Below are 21,699 nucleotides of genomic sequence, written 5' to 3'. Positions count from 1 at the left end.
GTCACCCACCCCTTTTCTCCAGAGATGCTGCCTGTCCCGTTGAGTTACTCTAAAGGGCCTGTCCCACTTGGCGTTTATTTTTTTTGGCGACTGCCGGCATCATTGACTGATGTATCAGGGTCGCCGAAATGTCAAATCCAGCGGCGACAAAAAAAAAGTTGCGACACTTGAGGAAACACTGTGCATCAATACGTCATCACGTCGCGTCACCGCCGTGTCACGCCACGACTTTTCCAGTGACCTGATACGTCAGTCAATGATGCCGGTAGTCGCCGGAAAAATTGGCAAGTGGGACAGGCCCAATTACACTTTATGTCTATCTTCGACAATAATTCATGTCATTCATTCATTGCAGCCCTTTTTTTCTTGTGTTTGGTTCCAAACAGTCTTCAAATCAAGTATTCCTAAAATAACCACCTGTTAGGCTGCTGTCTTCACTGTGTGATGGATGTCTTAACTTGCAGAAAGAGACACTACATCTAGGTTAATTTACTTCATGGCTTTCTTGCCATGTTAAGTTTATTTTTTATAATTTTTGCTTTTGAGAGTACCATCTGCATTCTCTAGCAGTTGGATCTAATTACAGCGTACAATTTTAATTTAACTGCAATGCCAACATTCCATTAGTTAGTTTTAAAATGTACATAATTGAGTGCATATTTGAATTAAATTGTGGCCGTTTAGATTACATAACTACATGACATTTGACATATAGGCTCCAGTTTTGTTTCATTGCCAATATTTGAAACTTTTAAACTTTTTTGAAATTGCCTAAAGAAAGGTCCCGTCCCTAAATGTCACCCATCCATGTTCTCCAGAGATGCTATCTTCCCGCTGAGTTACTCCAGCATTTTGTTTCCTCCTTTGAAGGCCAGTCAGTAATTTGCAGACAAATGCAGTAAACAACCTCACCCCATTTATTTTCAAATGATAAGTATATAAAACTATTTACCAACTTATTAAATGTAAAAACTAAGATATTCTCTGAATGTTGGTTGCATAGTTTTCTTAAAGTTAGGATCATATATGTCAAAGGTTACTGGTAGAAGGTAGGAGAATCGGGTTGAGAGGGAAAGGTAGATATAACTTTCTATAACTTATTACATACGTTTTCCTATGAGTTATGAGCTTGTGTGTACCTCCCTTATAAATAGACTTTTCAGATGATAGTGCTTTTTTGTTTAAATCTAATTGGTAGCTTATCTATTTTAATTATTCAAACAGTTGAATTATGTTTGAATGATAATTGTTCTTCTTTGTTAAACAATATTAAATAGTTCAAAATATATTTGTGTGGAAAATGCTGAATATTTTACTAAGTGATGCATGCAGATTTATTTTCTCAGTGTGGTCGTTATCAAGAATGATGTTCTGTCTTGCCTTTAATGTCTTCAGGCCTGGTTTGTTTACGCCTGATATGGCTTTTGAAACTATTGTGAAGAAACAGATAGTGAAACTCAAGGAACCTTGCCTGAAGTGCGTGGATCTGGTTATTCAAGAATTAATACATACCATTAGACAGTGCAGTCACAAGGTAAACTCCTTAACTTTTATTTGTTTCACACAGAGTGATAAAAGTACTAACATCCGCTGAAATCCACATCCTTGACAGTACAGTAATTTAGGTTTAGAGTATGCAATAAATTTGTCACTGATTTAATTTATTGCACTTCATTTGACAGTGAATGTCTCTTCAAACAGTACAAAATAATGCACAGCTAATAGTATATGTCAGTTTGCGTTAGTTTAAGATTTCCCCTTAAACTCTGTGGCGTCATATTAATATTTTGTGTGTTAATTGCTTTAACTCATCTGGTTACATTTTACAACTTTGCATTTACTTAGCGCAAAGTAAGATAGTTACTTTAGATGTAGATAGACATCTGATGTGCCATTAGCAGAAATAGTTAGGTACTCTTTTTTTTATCAAGAGATACATTTATCGTAACTGCTTGCATTAAACATTCAATGTAAATAATTTTATATGATTTATATGAATAAAACACAATAAATTAAAATGCAAAAGAAAGATCCTTTTTTTTCCATTCTGGAGCTTGTAAGTTTAAATTATGCTTTATTTTATTCATTTAGGTTTAAGTTTAGGTTTATTATTGTCACATGTCACGAGGTCCAGTGAAAAGCTTTGTTATACATGCTATCCAATCAGATCAGATAATACTACACATAGTTACAATCAAGCCAGACTCAGGTACAATAGGTAAAGCAAAGCAAAAGATAGAGTGCAGAATATAGTTATCAGCATTGTAGAGCAACAGTTCCAGAGACATCCAATGTCCGCAAGGGGTAGAGGTGAATCAGACAGTGCTAGGTTATGGAAGATCTGTTCAGAAGCTTGATAACAGAGGGTAAGAAGGTATTCCTGAGTCTGGTGGGTGTGCTTTCAAGCTTCTGTACCTTCTGCCCGACAGGAGTAGGGAGAAGGAATGACCGGGGTGGGAAAGGTTGTTGTTATGTTAACTACTTTCATGAGGCATCGTGAAGTATAGATGGGTGCATAGCTGTCAGAGCCAACATTTATAACCTATTCCCAACCAAAGAACCTATAGCAAACAAGATAGTGCACTCGACGAAAAAGACGTAGTACGGACATGGGTAATCTTCGGCCCCATTTCCGTAACCGGCTTCCGTCTCCGCCATCTTTGTCCGCCATAAAAGATACTAGTGCGGAGATGGAAGCCACTTACCGAAACATTCTCGTAAAAATCAAAGATCTTTGGTAAAAATTTCTCCTCATTTTCTCTCTGCCTCTCTGCCCCGTTAAAGAGACTCATTGACGGAGGGGAAAGAAGGCGGGCATGAGATCAGAAGTTGGGAACAGACAGTCCTTCAGTTTCTTCTGCTGGAGGTAGTTGAGACCGGGACTATCCCAATGTTTAAGAAACAGGTACATGGATAGGACAGGTTTGGAGAGATATGGACAAAACGCAGGCAGGTGGAACTAGCGTAGCTGGGACATGTTGGCCGGTGTGGGCAATTTGCGCTGAAGGGCCTGTTTCCACGCTGTATCTGTATCACTCTATGATCTACCTTTGGTTCATATGTTTCCTCCTATTATCTCCATCTTACATCTTAAAAATCACCAACTCAAGAGCTGTCCTGACCTCCCATCTACATTAGAGACCTTCAAACTATCTAATGTGACTTCACTGGACTTTATATTGCACAAAACATTATGCCCTTTATCCTGTATCTGTACAATGTGGATGGCTTGATTGTAATTAAGAAAGGTCTTTCTGTTGTCTGGATAGCACACAACAAAAAAACATTTCACTGTATCTCGGATTCACAGTATGTGACAATAATAAACTAAACTAAATCAAAAGTTAGAGAAATGTTACCTATGTTTAAGAAGGAACTGCAGGATGCTGGTGAAACTCAGCGGGTGAGGCAGCATCTATGGAACGAAGGAAATAGGCAACGTTTCGTGTCAAAACCCTTCTTCAGACTGATGTGGGGGGTGGGGGGGGGGAGAAGAAAGGAAGTGGGCGGATGGAGAGCTGAGAAGGGGAGGAGAAAGTAGGGACTACCTGACATTAGAGAAGTCAATGTTCATACCGCTTGGGTTCAAACGGCCCAAGCGAAATATGAGGTGCTGTTCCTCCAATTTATGGTGGTCTTCACTCTGGCCATGGAGGAGGCCCAGGACAGAAAGGTCGGATTCAGAATGGGAGGGGGAGTTGAACTGCTGAGCCACCGAGAGATCAGGTTGGTTATCGCGAACCGAGCGGAGGTGTTCGGCGAAGCGATCACCAAGCCTACGCTTGGTCTCACCGATTTAGAGCAGCTGACATTTAGAGCAGCGGATGAAATCGATGAGGTTGGAGGAGGTGCAGATGAATCTCTGCTGCACCTGGAAAGACTGCTTGGGTCCTTGAATGGAGGCAAGGGGGGAGGTAAAGCGACAAGTGTAGCATTTCCTGCGGTTGCAAGGGAAAGTGCCCGGAAAGGGGGTGGTGCGGGTGGGAAGGGACGAATTGACCAGGGAGTTACGGGGGGAGCGGTCTCTGCGGAAAGCAGACAGGGGAGGAAATGGGAAGATGTGGCAAGTGGTGGGATCACGTTGGATGTGGTGAAAATGTCAGAGGATTATTTGTTGTATGTGATGCTGGTTGGGTAGAAGGTGAGGACAAGGGGGACTCTGCCCTTGTTACGAGTGGGGGGGATGGGGAGTGAGAGAGGAGCTACGGGATATAGAAGAGACCCTGGTGAAAGCCTCATCTATAGTCGAAGCGGGGAATCCCCGTTCCCTAAAGAATGAAGACATCTCCGATGCCCTTGTTTCGAACACCTCATCCTGGGTGCAGATGCGGCGTAGACGGAGGAATTGGGAGTAGGGGATGGAGTCCTTACAGGAAGCAGGGTGGGAAGAAGGGTAGTCCAGATAGCCATGGGAGTCAGTGGGTTTATAGTGGATGTCGTTCAGTAGTCTATCACCTGCGATGGAGATAGTGAGGTCTAGAAATGGTTGGGAAATGTCGGAAATGGTCCAGGTGTATTTCTGTGCCGGATGGAAGTTAGTGGTGAAATAGACTAAGTCAGTGAGTTGTGTATGGGTGCAGGAGGTTGCACCAATGCAGTCGTCGATGTAGTGGGGGTAGAGTTCGGTTACATGTTACCGATCCTTGTTCTCCATAGATGATGCCTGACTCACTGAGTTACTCCAGCACTTTGTGTTAACTTTTATAAACCAATAAAACTTGTTTATCCCCAATGTTTCAAGTTCAGATGAAAGTTCATTTACCTGAAAGATTAACTCTTCCTTACAATTGGTTTTATTCCTAACCTGTGAATATTTCCACCATTGACAGTATTTTTATTCAGTGCCTTTTAATTGACTTTTGTATTGACTGTTGTTCAGTTGGCATTGTGTGTTTTATCTCTATCGCAGGATAAAGAGTCATTTCATGTCAAATTGCCCACTAGGGAGTAATCAGTCTAAAATCTCTGTGCAGTAATTATGATGCTATCAGACAGCTTACTACATTTGAATCTGATAGTAGTTTCACCGTTCTTAGCTGCATGAATATGCACTGAACTTAATTAGGAGCAAGAAATGACAATATATAACTTTGCAGTTTTTCCCTTTGAGGAAGCTGGAGTACCACTTTATGGATGGATTCCAATAATGCAAATAGTTAGCACAAAGCTTTCTATTGGCAACCAGAATATTCCTCTTACTATTAACATATAAGTAGCAATTGATGACTCATGATAGAGCAAGTGATATCCTGCACAAGTGTGTGGCATGTTAATTTAGATATACAGCCTGGAAACAGGCCCTTCGGCCCACCGGGTCCACGGTGACCAGCTATCACCCATGCACTTGTTCTGTCCTACACACTAAGGACAATTTACAGAAGCCGATTAACCTACAACTTTGCTTATCTTTGGTCTGTGGGAGAAACGCAGAGCACTCGCAGAAAACCCACAATGTCACAGGGAGAACGTATAAACTCTGTGCAGACAGCACCCGTAATCGGGATTGAACCTCTAGTGCTGTAAGGCAGTAACTCGAATGCTGCTGTGCTGCTCACTGTGCTGCTCACTTTCTTTCACCAAGGTTAATCTAATGGATCATTTGGATACATGGCACCCACACTTGGAGAAGGTTCCTGACACCACAAAGATATGAGGAGTAGCAGACATCACTTCCTTGCTCAATAAATAAAGACTACGCCCAGCAATTTAGCCCTGTCAGCTTAACCTTGGTGGAAGAGAGCTCTCAGAAACATTGATCTGTGGCAGGTTCAGTGAATTTCTTGATTAAGACAAGCCAGCACAAACTTGTCACGGGTAAATTATGTTGAGTTAATTTGGTCCAATTGTTTGATAAGATAACAAATACAGTTGGTGAGAATTATCTGTCAATGACGCGCTAATGGACTTTAATACGGCTTTTGATAATGTTGCGATTTCTTAATTTGCTGACAGCACAAACTTGGCAGTAATGTGTACTCTGAAGACGATAGTGATAGATTGCAACAGGATGTAAAGAGGCTGGTGGAATAGACACACTGCCGGCAGACATGGAGAAATATGAGGTGATCCATTTTAATAGGAAGATTGAGAAAATAGCATAAATGATACTTCTGAAAAAAATGCAGAAAGAGAGAGTATGGGTCTGGTAGAGAGTTGTTTAGGAAAGAACCGCAGGTTTACACTGAAGATGGGCGCAAAATGCTGGAGTAACTCAGCAGGACAGGCAACATCTCTGGAGAGAAGTAATGGGCAATGCCCTTCTTCAGACTGAGTCGGGAGAGGGAGACTAGAGATAACGAAGGGTAAGGTGTGAGAACGACAGATCAAAGCAGATGCTGTCAAGGAAATGTAGAATGGTTCATTGTTAGTTGAGGGGATGGTGACAACGCGGCCTATAATCAGTAATATTTAATCAAGAGGACAGTAGATCTAGTTGGAGAACCTGGGATGGTGGAGGGACGGAGAGAGAGGGAAAGCAAGGGTTACTTGAAGTTAGAGAAATCAATATACCGCTGGGTTGTAAGCTGCCCAAGCGAAACATGAGAGTTGCTGTATTATAACCATTCTATAATATACTCCTGAGTCCAGAAGAATTAGTGCTTATCACAATTTTTATTTATGACTAGACAGAAGAAATGCATATCCAGAGAGAGTTGATGATTCCTTTAACAGACTTGTCTAGACTCAGGGTTCTTATGATCAAGTCATTCAGAATTGAAGTCAGAGGAGTACATTCCTTCAAGGAATAAGTGCTGCATTTATGTGCAGGTATATTTTTGTTACCTGTAAGTAATAATTATTTTTAAAGAAATGTAATTTCCAGTTCTAAAATAAGCAGCAACCATAAAAAGGATTTAGAATTGCCAGCCAGTATGGTCGGCCGCAATTTGTTGGGAAGTAGTTCCACACTGAATTGACCACATTTACCCTTGCATGCCTCAGGAAGTTTGGGCCTTCCATATGAACACACAAATCCCCAAAGCAAGTAAAAGCATGAGAGCAGACAAATTGATTCATAAAATATAAGAGACGTCACCCTTGCATTCCCCTCTGATGTCTGATCCTCCTTACGCTTGTTCTTCCTGTGCCAGATCTAACCTGCCGGGTCCAGTACTTGTGAAGATAGGCACAAAGAAGAAAATGGATGCGTGATGTTTCGGGCCGGGACCCTTCTTCCGGCTGAATTTTCTTCCAGCTTTCTTTCTTCTTCAGCTTTTTTTCTCCTCCCACCCCACGTACAATCAGTCCGAAGAAGGGTCCGACCCGAAATGTCACTCACCTTTTTTCCTGAGATGTTGCCTGAACCTCTGAGTTACTCCAGCACTTTGTGTCTATCTTTGGTATAAACCACCATCGGCTGTTTGTTCAAGAACCCTGTTGTAGTTAAAATCACAAGTACTGTTGCAAACATGTTTATTTTTTCAATTATTATCTTGTTTTTTTAAAAGACTAAATGTTAACCGATTAGTCGGTTTTGAATGTTTCTGAATACTCGGGGCATTCAGAACTTTTTTCACAACCAGCAAAGCATGGAAGCATGTGATCAAAGTTTTTTCCTACTTTAAACTTTTATATTCTGCTGGTGAATCTGGTAAATTTCACTACTTCTAATAGTAGAGACTATATATTTCCATTGCATTGTTGAACATAATAGCCATCAGGCATATACAGTAGTTAAGAGAGCATTTCATAAACCAGGCAGCATCTGTGAAGAGAGAAAAAGTTAGTGTGTTGATCAATAATGATTCATCGGACCTAAACATCCTAAAACGTTAACTCTGTTTCTCTCTCAACAGTTGCTGCCTGACCTGCTTGGTATCACCAGCATTTCCTGTGAGTTTATTTTAGGTTTCCAGCATATGGAATCTTTTTATTTTGTGTTCGGAATGTAATATCATGTAGCGATAACCATAAACTCCTTGGTAACATTTGAACTCAGCAAACCTGTCTTAAGAGAGACAATTTTATTTTTGTCTTTTATTGGAAGATGGAAGTTTAAATTTACCCTGTACTACATTCAATATTAGATAGCTTGAAAGTATCTATCAAAAGCAGCCTAATCTTTCCTAGCAATAGCTGAAACATTTCTTTCATAGAAAATATTTAACAAATAAATATAGTTGAACATTCCTTTATGAGCATCACTCTTTTCTGAAATATTTTTATTATATTAAGAAAATAGCTCAGACATTTTTACTATTTATATCTTAATGTATTTATATTATAAGAAATTTATTATATTATTATTAATATTATTTATATCTTAATTTTGAATTTTCCCTTCATGAGCAATTGACCTCTTATGAGGAAATACATGATTAACCATAGAATCTAATTATTAATGAATATAGTAAACATATTTTGGACAATATTAAGGTGAGTGGTATCATTAGATGGATGAACCTTCACTTTAGGAACTTAGGTGAACGTGCTTTATCTTCACAGCTGGGCAGATACCCAAAACTGCGGGAAGTGACGGAGAGGATAGTTTCAAGCTACATACGAGAGAGAGAAGGAAGGACGAAGACCCAGGTTAATATACAATATTTTAAAATCAACAGAAAATGCTGGAGAATCTCTTCAGGAGAGCAAAGAAAGAAGAGAAGGGCTCCGATCAAAAGGACCTATTTTGTAAAAGCCTGCTGGGAGTCATTTTAGTTTAGTTAATTGTCATGTGTCCCGAGGTGCAGTAAAAAGCTTTTTTGTTGCGTTCTATCCAAGCAGCGGAAAGTATGCATGATTACAAAAGAACCTTCCACAATGTACAGATACAGAATAAAGAAAATAACGTTTAGTGCAAGATAAACTCCAGTATATTCCGATTAAAGATAGTCTGAGGGTCTCCAATAAGGTAGTTGATAGGTCAGGAGTCAGGATCGCTCTCTGGTTGGTGATAGGATGTTTTAGTTGCCTGATTACACCTGGAAAGAAACTATCCGTGAATCTGGAGGTGCATTTTTTCAAACTTCCGTACCTCTTGCTTGATGGGAGAGTGGTGAAGAGGGAGTGTCCGGGTTGCGCCCCGTCCTAGATTCTGCTGGTGGCCTTGCCAAGGAAGCTTGTAGCTGCATGAGAAAATGCAACCATGCACCAAAACCGGGGCTGTTCTATGTGCAAGGTGATAGATATTTTCACCATCAATGTCAATGCTTCCAATACATTTCGGGCAACTAATCCATGCCATTGCTGACAGTCTGCAATGCACTGCTGAATATGGGCTATCACTGAAGAAATCTCCAGAGTTCAAAACATTTTGCACCTGCATTTTGCATTATGTCTTTCCAACACTAGTAGGTTCCATTAGTACTTGCTTGCCACTAAATAGGTTAAATCTCAGTTGACTGTTAATATTTCTTTTGGCTTGGGTAGAAACTGCAGACGCTGGTTTACTCCGAATATAGACCCAAAATGTTGGAATAACGCGGCAGGTCAGGCAGCATCTTTAGAGAAAAGGAATAGGTGATGCTTCAGGTCGATCTAAAGAAGGGCCTCGACCCGAAACATCACATCCACTTTGGTGGCAAAAACAGGAAAGTAGACTATTAGAAAGTAGCAGGCAGTGAAGAAGGCCAATGGTATGTTAGCATTCATAGCAAAAGGATTTGAGTATAGGAGCAGGAGGTTCTACTGCAGTTGTACAGGGTCCTGGTGAGACCACACCTGGAGTATTACGTACAGTTTTGGTCTCCTAATCTGAGGAAAGACATTCTTGCCATAGAGGGAGTACAGAGAAGGTTCACCAGACTGATTCCTGGGATGTCAGGACTTTCATATGAAGAAAGACTGGATAGACTTGGTTTGTAATCGCTAGAATTTAGAAGATTGAGGGGGGATCTTATAGAAACTTACGAAATTCTTAAGGGGTTGGACAGGCTAGATGCAGGAAGATTGTTCCCGATGTTGGGGAAGTCCAGAACAAGGGGTCACAGTTTAAGGATAAGGGGGAAATCTTTTAGGACCGAGATGAAGAAAACATTTTTCACACAGAGAGTGGTGAACCTCTGGAACTCTCTGCCACAGAAGGTAGTTGAGGCCAATTAATTGGCTATATTTAAGAGGGAGTTAGATGTGGCCCTTGTGGCTAAAGGGATCAGGGGGTATGGAGAGAAGGCAGGTACAGGATACTGAGTTGGATGATCAGCCATGATCATATTGAATGGCGGTGCAGGCTCGAAGGGCCGAATGGCCTACTCCTGCACCTATTTTCTATGTTTCGATGTCTATGTTTCTATCACCTAACCCTTTTCTGCAGAGATGCTGCCTGACCTGCTGAGTTACTCCAGCATTTTGTGTCTATCTTCAATATTTATTTTGGTTTTGATTTCCATAAGAAAAAAGAAATATGCTTATCAAAAGCCATAGATAAGTTTTAGCCTGTCTGTGTCCTTTGCCTAAGATCTAAGGTTGAATGAAAAAAAATATGGTTAACATTTTAACATGTTATCTTCATTAGGTATTGCTACTGATTGATATCCAGTTGGCTTATATCAATACAAACCATGAAGACTTCATAGGGTTTGCAAAGTAGGTATCTAGTTAAAGCCTTATAATAATTACTTTTAGTTTGGAAATCAATAAATGTTTATGATTTCATTCCCACAGGCAACTTTACAGCATATAAGTGTTAGTAAAATGTAACAAAATTGAAATTCAGGTAATGAATAAAAATCTTCCAATAATGCTGTGGCCACAATGCAGTTATTTCACTTTCACTATTGAGCCCACAGATACATAGATAATAGGTGCAGGAGGAGGCCATTCGGCCCTTTGAGCCAGCACCGCCATTCAATGAGATTACGACTAATCATCCACAATCAGTACCCTGTTCCTGCCTTCTCCCCATAACCCTTGATACCGCTTGCCCTAAGAGCTCTATCTAACTCTCTTTTGAATGCATCCAGTGAATTGGCCTCCACTGCCTTCTGAGGACAAGGCCCAGGAAACAGAGTGTAGTGGGTATATGGAATAAGCTGCCAGAGGAGGTAGTTGAGGCAGGTACTAGAACAATATTTAAAAGGCATTTGGACAGGTACATGGACAGGAAAGGTTTTGAAGGATATGAGCCAAACGCAGGCAGATGAGATTAGTCTGGATAGGGCATATTTTTGCTTTGGGCCGAAGGGCCTGTTTCCGTGCTGTATGGCTCTATGATATCTAAATGAAAATGTTATGAGGTCCTATCCTATCCTATTTGTTCATTTATTTATTATTTTGGAGCTTTCTGTAAGCAACAATATCTAGCGCTTTAACCATCTTCGTCTTATCGAGTCCACACACAAGATTAGAAGTTGTTCAGCCAGAGCTGAGCACATTTCTCGGCATCCGCATACGATGGTGTCTGTCTTGCGCTTCTTGTGCCTGGTAGTGGAAAGATTGGTGAAAAATAGGGCCGCGACGTAAACGTTCTTTCCTTGACCTCACTCTAACCATGAACACAGCACTGTGTGAGGGATAAATGGTGACCTCAAAAATATGCATGGCAGTACAGGTATTATGATACAGGATGAGAAACGTGCAGTCCCATAGTGATCCTGTTCCTCAATTACAATCTCTTTTTCCTGATAATATTGAAAGCAAAAACCAATCAAAATATTATATCAATAAATCAAGACCAAAGTAAACAATGTTTAACTAATCATCTTTAATATCCTTAATGACTGTTGTAAATGCCTTTGAAGCCCTAGTACTAATGCACAGGGGTCGTTCTGGGGTTGCAGTAAAAAAAAACTGTAGTTATCCCTGATTTAGGTGATAGAAACATAGAAACATAGAAATTAGGTGCAGGAGTAGGCCATTCGGCCCTTCGAGCCTGCACCGCCATTCAATATGATCATGGCTGATCATCCAACTCAGTATCCCGCACCTGCCTTCTCTCCATACCCCCTGATCCCCTTAGCCACAAGGGCCACATCTAACTCCCTCTTAAATATAGCCAATGAACTGGCCTCAACTACCCTCTGTGGCAGAGAGTTCCAGAGATTCACCACGCTCTTTGTGAAAAAAGTTCTTCTCATCTCGGTTTTAAAGGATTTCCCCCTTATCCTTAAGCTGTGACCCCTTGTCCTGGACTTCCCTAACATCGGGAACAATCTTCCTGCATCTAGCCTGTCCAACCCCTTAGAATTTTGTAAGTTTCTATAAGATCCCCTCTCAATCTCCTAAATTCTAGAGAGTATAAACCAAGTCTATCCAGTCTTTCTTCATGACATCCCAGGAATCAGTCTGGTGAACCGTCTCTGCACTCCCTCTATGGCAATAATGTCCTTCCTCAGATTAGGAGACCAAAACTGTACGCAATACTCCAGGTGTGGTCTCACCAAGACCCTGTACAACTGCAGTAGAACCTCCCTGCTCCTATACTCAAATCCTTTTGCAATGAAAGCTAACATACCATTCGCTTTCTTTACTGCCTGCTGCACCTGCATGCCTACCTTCAATGACTGATGTACCATGACACCCAGGTCTCGCTGCATCTCCCCCTTTCCCAATCGGCCACCATTTAGATAATAGTCTGCTTTCCCGTTTTTGCCACCAAAATGGATAACCTCACATTTATCCACATTATACTGCATCTGCCAAACATTTGCCCACTCATCCAGCCTATCCAAGTCACCTTGCAGTCTCCTAGCATCCTCCTCTCAGCTAACACTGCCCCCCAGCTTAATGTCATCCGCAAACTTGGAGATATTGCCTTCAATTCCCTCATCCAGATCATTAATATATATTGTAAATAGCTGGGGTCCCAGCACTGAGCCTTGCGGTACCCCACTAGTCACTGCCTGCCATTGTGAAAAGGACCTGTTTACTCCTACTCTTTGCTTCCTGTTTGCCAGCCAGTTCTCTATCCACATCAATACTGAACCCCCAATGCCTTGTGCTTTAAGTTTGTATACTAATCTCTTATGTGGGACCTTGTCGAAAGCCTTCTGGAAGTCCAGATACACCACATCCACTGGTTCTCCCCTATCCATGCTACTAGTTACATCCTCGAAAAATTCTATGAGATTCGTCAGACATGATTTACCTTTCGTAAGTCCATGCTGACTTTGTCCAATGATTTCACCACTTTCCAAATGTGCTGCTATCCCATCTTTAATAACTGACTCTAGCAGTTTCCCCACTACCGATGTTAGACTAACTGGTCTGTAATTCCCCATTTTCTCTCTCCCTCCCTTCTTAAAAAGTGGGGTTACGTTTGCTACCCGCCAATCTTCAGGAACTACTCCAGAATCTAAAGAGTTTTGAAAGATTATTACTAATGCATCCACTATTTCTGGAGCTACTTCCTTAAGTACTCTGGGATGCAGCCTATCTGGCCCTGGGGATTTATCGGCCTTTAATCCATTCAATTTACCCAACACCACTTCCCGGCTAACCTGGATTTCACTCAATTCCTCCAACTCCTTTGACCCGCGGTCCCCTGCTATTTCCGGCAAATTATTTATGTCTTACTTAGTGAAGACGGAACCAAAGTAGTTATTCAATTGGTCCGCCATATCCTTGTTCCCCATGATCAACTCACCTGTTTCTGACTGCAAGGGACCTACATTTGTTTTAACTAATCTCTTTCTTTTCACATATCTATAAAAACTTTTGCAGTCAGTTTTTATGTTCCCTGCCAGTTTTCTTTCATAATCTATTGTCCCTTTCCTAATTAAGCCCTTTGTCCTCCTCTGCTAGTCTTTGAATTTCTCCCAGTCCTCCGGTATGCTGCTTTTTCTGGCTAATTTGTACGCATCATCCTTCGCTTTGATACTATCCCTGATTTCCCTTGTTATCCATGGATGTACTACCTTCCCTGATTTATTCTTTTGCCAAACTGGTATGAACAATTTTTGTAGTTCATCCATGCAGCCTTTATATGTCTTCCATTCCATATGGGATGGGAGTTTGCATATGTCTACAAAGAATGACTGAGTCCAAGATGGTCACATTTCAGTTTGTGTTATGTTGCTAAGAGCATTAGCAGTCTGAGCTAGATGGGTGATGGGCAACTACATGGACACTCAGAAATCGAGAGGTAGAAGCCCAAATACTGTCATCCCAAGAGTTCACTTCATGGAAGATATACGTATTTCAGATATCTTAAAACACCAAGACCAGGAAAACAACTTTAGTTGTTTCAACTCATTACATTTTAGCGATTAATATTCAGATTGTTTAAATTTTAATTAGGCAGGAATATATAAACTGTATGTCACCCATATAATTTGTGATCTTCAATGTATAGGAAGGAACTGCAGTTGCTGGTTTACACCGAAGATAGACGTAAAATACTAGAGTAACTCAGCGGGACAGGCAGAAGGAATGGGTGACCTTTCATGTCGAGACCTTTTCCAATGTCATCCATTCCTTCTCTCCAGAGATGCTGCCTGTGTTACTCCAGCAATTTGTGTTTATCTTTTGTGATCTTCAATTGTGAAACAGTTATAGAAGACAAAGAACTGGAGTAACTGAGTGGGTCAGGCAACATCTCTGGAGAACGTGGATGGGTGATGTTTTGAGTCGAGAGAAGGGTCCCGACCCGAAATGTCACCTATCCATGTTCACCAGAGATGCTGCCTGACCCGCTGAGTTTCTCCAGCACTTTGAGTCCTTTTGTTTAGTAAACCAGTTTTTCGGACTTCCCCGCATATTGCTACACCATGCAGTTTCTCCAGCACTATCCTACTCATCTGTTATAAGATCTTACTGCTTCTTATACTTAGCCTGGCAGCTGTCACTGTTGCAACCAGTGCATTAAAAGTAGCCCTCTATTACCTACCGGGGAATGTTGTTCCGTCTGTTATAGAAACTACTCTCATGAGAAAAGGGAGGGACAGTTCTCATGTGGGGAAGATAGATCTGAACAAATTGGTGATGACCCATGCCCACAGAAGCCATCTTATTTTTATTAAGGGGCTCTACAAATCGTCAGGGCAACAGCTAAAGTTTGCCAGAGAGTTTCCCGTAAAAGTTTACGCAAAGTGAGTTCTGGCTCTGAATTGAGCATAGAACAGTACAGCACAGGAACGGGCCCTTCAGCAAAAAATGTCTGTGCTGAACATGGTGCCAAGTTATACTGATCTCACCCGCTTGTACATGGTCCATATCCCTCCATTCCCTGCATATCCACGTGCCTATCCAAAAGCCTCCTAAACACCACTATCAACCCCCCCACTTTACTTGTATCCACTTATCACTTGCCAAGCTTTGTCCCACCTTCTCTACTCCCCATTTCTCTTCCAGATTTCTCCCCCCCCCCCCTATTATAAACAGTCTGAATTTCAGGTCATGACCCGAAACGTTGGCTATCCATGTTTTCCAGAGATGCTGCCTGACCCGCTGAGTTGCTTCAGCACTTGTGCCTTTTTTTCCGACTCTGCCTCGACTCAAATGTTGTATCTCTACCTGATTTCACCACTTTCTTTTACACTCTCAGTATAAAAAATGCGTGTGCCATATACTTGAAGCTAACATACTCGGCAAGTTAACAATTCAGAATTATAAAGGTGTTGTGCCTCTGGTCAGTTTAATTATTCGTGAGTTATGGCCAATTCTAGTGCAATTCTTGCTCACAACAATTGACTTTTAACATTGCTTTAATAATTCTTGTAAGAGTAAAGACATAATGTGCGTTCATCTCCATGTTACCTTTTTGATATGACATCCTGATAAAGGCACATCATATTTTCGATTTGAAGCTTCATTGTTCCTTGGAATGTAAAGATTTTAGGTAATCTTAAGCAATTTTTGCATTTAGAAACTTGTTATACTTTTTTCTATAGTGCCCAACAAAGATGTGGTCAGCTTTATAAGAAACAACCTGCTGGAAATCAGGTTAGTATCCCATTATGTTAATTTTTGGTGCATGCATTTAACATCTGCAGTTTTAACTTATCTTTTTCTTGCAACCTAATTTAAAGCATGATTATGATCATTTTTTTTGCAATGTACTTTCAGATTGTGTTGAAGAATTGCATTTTAAAATTTTTTTTTATGAGCATGCATTGGACAATCATGGCACAAGAATTTACTACCCTTCTTGCTCTGTGGCCATTTGTGCTGCATTGCATTCAATTTTACTTTAGACCTTAGAGATACAGCACGGAAACAGGCCCTTCGGCCCCAGCGATAACCCCGTACACTAGCACTGTATCTACACACTAGGGACAATTGACAATTTTACCAAAGCCAATTAACCTACAACCCTGTGTTGGATGGAACTGCAGATGCTGGTTTACACTGAAGATAGACACAAAATGCTGGAGTAACCCAGTGGGTCAGGCAGCAGTCTGAAGAGGGGTCACGACTATTCATTTTCCCCAGAGATGCTGCCTGAGCAGCTACAGCATTTTGTGTCTATCTTCAACCTACAAACCTGTAAGTCTTTGGAGTGTGGGAGGAAACCGGAGCACCCAGAGAAAACCCATACGGTCACAGGGAGAACGTAAGACTGCGTACAGACAGCATCTGTAGTCAGGCAACAACTCTACCGCTGCGCCACTGTGACGCTCCATGTTATCTTTGTTTTTTTTTTTTTTCCCAACTGATAGCCCTCCATCTTAACTAATTGCACTTCTGTTTACAATTGTTTTTGTTTTGTTACTGCTTGGCAGAAGAATTATTGGTGAGTAATTATTCTGTGCTTTCAAGTAGTGTAGTTTACTAGTTCAGACATGTGCATTCTTTTATTAATGGCTAAAGTGAAAGCCTTCTCAGAGGTCAAGATGTCGGTTTCACTGAGGTTTTGATGAACGTTAAGTACTTCAATAGATACACCAATTGATATTCATAAGAATCCATGGCAATATGTTTCATTTTAGACTGTAAAGCCTAATTAAATATTATTTAGTAATTTAGATTTAGAAGCACCTTTTAATTGAAAATTAGTTGGATTGATCTAACAATTGAAGATTGACTTTGCCATTGTGATAGACACAAAAAGCTGGAGAAACTCAGTGGGTCACACAGCATCTCTGAAGAAAAGGAATAGGCGATGTTTCGGGTCGAGACCCTACTTCAGAGTGAGAGTGAGAGTCGGGGAAAGGGAAACGAGATATAGACGATGATATAGAGAGAGATATAGAACAAATGAATGAAAGATATGCAAAAAATTAACAATGATGAAGGAAACAGGCCATTGTTAGCTGGGAACTAGGTGAAAACAAGTTACAGACAACAAAGCTCACCAGGATGACAGTGAAACCAATGCAACTGGGGCGGGGGAGGAACGGAGAGAGAGGGGATGCAAGGGCTCTTTGAAGTTAAAGAAATCATTACTCATACCGCTGGGGTGTAAGCCGTTCAAGCAAAATGAGGTGCTGTTGCAACAATTTGCATTTGGCCTCATTCTGACAGTGGAGGAGGCCCAGGACAATTGTGACAATTGCCAATGTGATTCTGTATGGGCATGTTGGCAACTATTAATTGACAACTTTACAACAGGCACCTTTTAAAATATGTACCTTCAAGTCCTCAGTCTTACCAATGCTTTTCTCAGTTGCATTGTTTTTGCTTTGCTGTTCCAGGATCCTCATCCTCCACTGTTGAGACAAATTGTACGAGCTAAGGCTTTGTAAGATGTACTAAATTATTTCTGAGCACTGTTCTTGTAATGTCAGTTTGTCTATTACTAAATAACATGTTTTTTTAATTAACATTTTTACCTATTTACAGATTTTTCACCTTTAATGCACAAAAAAATTAAATGGAAAATTATATCTATTGTACGGTATAATTATATTAATGCACATGTATGAACTAGTACACTCGAGAATTAAAGTAGATATGCAATAAATATATAGAACAGCTGGTGGGGATCACATCTCTACATTAATAATATATTAAAAATTGTCAATATCATTATCCAAGTCTCATTCATCAGGTTTTAAGCCAGCTTTATCCTTTGAGAATACATCGTTATGTACAAACTCAATCAGTAAATCAAATTTTACCTGGTTAAGTGGCTGTACAGTACAAATAATTCAACCGTTAGTGACCATTATTGTGTCTCAGGTTATATATATACATTTTATATCACCCCTTTTCAATATGGATAGCATTATTACTGAGTTCTGAATGGTTTCAATTTTGGTCTATTGACTGTTTTCCCTTCATTGAATTTTTATTTTTATTAATATTTTAAATTTGCTGATCCGGGTAAGACATGGATAATGAAGATTAGCCCCTAATTTGGTGCATGTTTGGTGATATATACGTTAGTGTGTATACTGTATATAGTTACTGACAATTTCTGTCTTTTTTAAATTAATGTGCACCTAACTTTTGGTCTGTTCTGATTTATATCGGTCACTTTAACTGGTGCTCGTTGTTTTAATTTAATGAGACTTGAAATATTTAGTCTGCCAGCCTGCTTTGTCTCACAATTCTATTGAAATACAGTATCTGTCTTTTGTTAAGTGTTTCAAACGTAAGTGTTTTATGTCTACATTCAGTAATCAGATCCTTAGTATTTTTGGCGCCATATGCTTTCTCGTGCTGAAAGTGTATATCTAAAGTTGTTGTTTTATAGATTTGTAAACGTGGCCCTATTAATACCTTTGATACATAAAAACTCTGAACTTGTCAACTCATGGGACAGATACTTCTTCAAGTAGATTTTTTAGTTTTACTTAACAAATAAATAAAACAGCTGATTTAGATACATAGTAAACCCTCGATGTAACGGACCACGGAGGGGGATGGTGTCTGTTATTGCCGATTGCCCGCTATAACCGAGCGAGGGGGGTAAGGTCAGGTCGTCGGGGAGGGGAGGTTAACCCCCGCGTCATCGGGAGGGGAGGTTAACTCGGGAGAATTCCCAGGCTGGGGAGCCGCAGAGCCCCCGGCCCCACAAGCGGTGCGCCAGGGACGGGCCTGGTACTCACGCCGCCTTCATGCTGCTCCCTCTCTCCACTCCCACAACCGGAAGCTGCCGCCACATGGTGCCAACTCTTTGGGTAACTGGCGGAAGTGAGGGGATGGTGCAACGGGAGCCTCGGTCCGCTATCACCAAAATCTGCTGTATAGAGGTCCGTTACCGTGAAGGTTTACTATATATTAATGGGATTTATTTCAGTTCTTTACTTCATTTACACTGAATAAATCAGATAGGAAAGATATCATATTTTTGTTTTTAACGTTGTTGATTAAAAGTGTGTGTATGAAATACTATCCATGCAGTCTCGTATGAGAAGTCCAGGTACAACGCACTGAAGGCCACCAGGAGCATGAAGAGCCAATTTGGAACCAAGCTGCTGTCATAGACGGGTGCTCGACAACTGTGGCAGGGTTTGCACGCTAACACTTCCTACAAGCAAAACCGGGAGGCATATGTGGCAATGACGTACCACTTCTGGACGAGCTCCCTACCTTGTATGTACACTTTGAAAGGGAGAGCACCAACACACCTACATGAGCCCCTACAGCCCATGGTGACCCTGTGATCCCAGTCTCTGAGGCTGAAGTCAGAGCATCCATCACAAGGGTGAACCCACGAACATATCTGGCCTAGATAGTGTACCTGGCTGAGTGCTAAGGACCCATGCAGACCAGTTGGTTGGAGTATTCAAAGATATCTTCAGCCTTTTGCTACTACCATCTGAGTTTCCCATCTGCTTCAAAAGGGCAATTATTGTACCATTCGGTGCCCTAGAACAGCTGAAGATGGTCTGAAGAAGGGTCTCGACCCGAAACGTCTCCTATTCCTTTTCTCCAGAGCTGCTGACTGACTTGCTCAGTTACTCCACCATTTTGTGTGCCACTTCGGTGTAAACCAGCATCTTCCTACACAAGAAGAGCACGGTGACCTGTCTCAATGACTACCATTCGGCAGCACTTACGTCTACCATAATGAAGTGCTTTGTGAGGTTGCTTATGGCATGAATCAGAAACGGCCTGGATTGCTTCACTTTGCTTATTGCCGCAACAGGTCAACAACAGATGCTTTCTCACTGGCTCTCCACTCTGCTCGGCACCATCTGGATAACAGGAACACATATATCAGGCAGCAATTCAACACTATCATGCCCTCCAAACTCTTCGCCAAGCACTAAACCTGGGCCTCTCAAGAGTCAAGTGGCTTTTATTGTCATATGTCCTGAAACGGAACAATGAAATTCTTACTAGCAGCAGCACAACAGAAATGTAAGCATAGTACCCTGTAAACCCATAATAAACAACAAAAAATGGCAGTAAACTACTTTGAATGGACTTCTGCTGGTTAATTTATAATAAAAATTAGATTAAAAAACCCTTAGTTTTCTGTCTACTGATGAGGGTAAGTCGTTAATATATTCAACATTACTGGTACTTTCTTCAATCTCGTGCATAAAACATGTAAAATAATACTTGGACGACTAATTCAATGTCTAAACGCCATAATAGTGAAAGTTTCCTTATCATCAAATGTGACATTGTTATGTGATCTGTGGCGTTAATCCGTTTTAGACAAGCTTGCTTATGTTCCCAAGATATCAAATACTTATCCCATTGATGTGTTTAAGAAGGAACTGCAGATGCTGGAAAATCGAAGGTGCACAAAAATGCTGGAGAAACTCAGCGGGTGCAGCAGCATCTATGGAGCGAAGGAAATATGCAAAGTCTGAAGAAGGGTTTCGGCCCAAAATGTTGCCTATTTCCTTCGCTCCATAGATGCTGCTGCACCCGCTGAGTTTCTCCAGCATTTTTGTGTACCTTATCCCATTGATGTTAGTGTCAATGCTTTACACGTACATACACCGTACCCTTTATCCTGTATCTGTACACTGTGTGTACAGAGCCAGCTTGATTGTAATCATGTATAGTTTTTTCGTTGACTGGGTTGCACTCAACAAAAAATATTTCAGTAACTTTCACCGACACTCCTCTCCATTCCCTACTCTCCCCTTGCCTCTCTCCTCTCTCCTCATCATTTAACTAGTCCAGCTCTCCACATTGTATCCCTCATGAGACCACACCTTCCTTAGCCAACAATGGGCCCACCAGGGCACCACCCTGCCTGAGTTCATCGGAGGCTGTCATTTCTTGTCTCCATCTCTTCAAACCCCCCCCACTCCCAACCCAAAGGAGGGTCCTAATGTGAAATGTCACCCATGCTATTTCTCCAGAGATGCTGCCTGACCCGCGGTGTTAATCCAGCATTTTGTGTCTACCTTTGGGCAAACCAGCATTTATCGTGCTTTGTTTCTACATCTTAGCTTTTCACTGTACCTCAGCAGACATGACAATAATAAACCAAACTAGACACAAACAATATTTGAATCAAATATTATAAACGTATGTAAACTTTTCATCAGTTTATTATTTGTTTTAGCCATCTTTTCTTTTTATTAATCACCTTTCTGTATGAAGGGAAACACTGTCTTGTATTCTGGTGTTCTTTCTGCAGCAATTTGCCGTGAGTTTGAGAGTGAATTGATTTTTGATAGCTGAGCTGAAGAAAGGAGTGCAATGAAGTTTTTAGTGTCTGCTCCTGCTTATCTGTCTACTGTGCACTCTAAAGTACACAAAAATGCTGGAGAAACTCAGCGGGTGCAGCAGCTTCTATGGAGCGAAGGAAATAGGCAACGTTTCGGGCCAAAAGCCTTTTTCTGTGCACTCTAGTCAAGATCAGTCACGCCACAATAATTGACTCCGTTCATCTGTTAAGTTTGAGCTGGAAGTGAGTTTCAGTATACGTTCATAGGTTCTAGGAGCAGAATTAGGCCATTGAGCCCA

The 21,699-nt window shown here is 41.0% G+C and overlaps 1 protein-coding gene across 2 annotated transcripts in view; it reads left to right on the top strand.

Moving 5' to 3' along the window:
• Positions 1-21,699, top strand: part of dnm3a (dynamin 3a) — a 154,187-nt gene that overhangs the window by 43,522 nt on the left and 88,966 nt on the right. For both annotated transcript variants that reach the window (XM_055642255.1, XM_055642254.1), the window contains 4 exons: positions 1,396-1,534; positions 8,446-8,532; positions 10,454-10,524; positions 15,768-15,819. In XM_055642255.1, coding sequence (XP_055498230.1) covers positions 1,396-1,534; positions 8,446-8,532; positions 10,454-10,524; positions 15,768-15,819 — 349 coding nt within the window. The remainder of the gene's footprint in view (positions 1-1,395; positions 1,535-8,445; positions 8,533-10,453; positions 10,525-15,767; positions 15,820-21,699) is intronic.

This window comes from Leucoraja erinacea, chromosome 10, assembly GCF_028641065.1.
Source record: "Leucoraja erinacea ecotype New England chromosome 10, Leri_hhj_1, whole genome shotgun sequence".
NCBI lineage: Eukaryota > Metazoa > Chordata > Chondrichthyes > Rajiformes > Rajidae > Leucoraja > Leucoraja erinaceus.
Note: the sequence above shows the minus strand (reverse complement) of the source record. Positions and strands in the feature narration are given on the sequence as shown.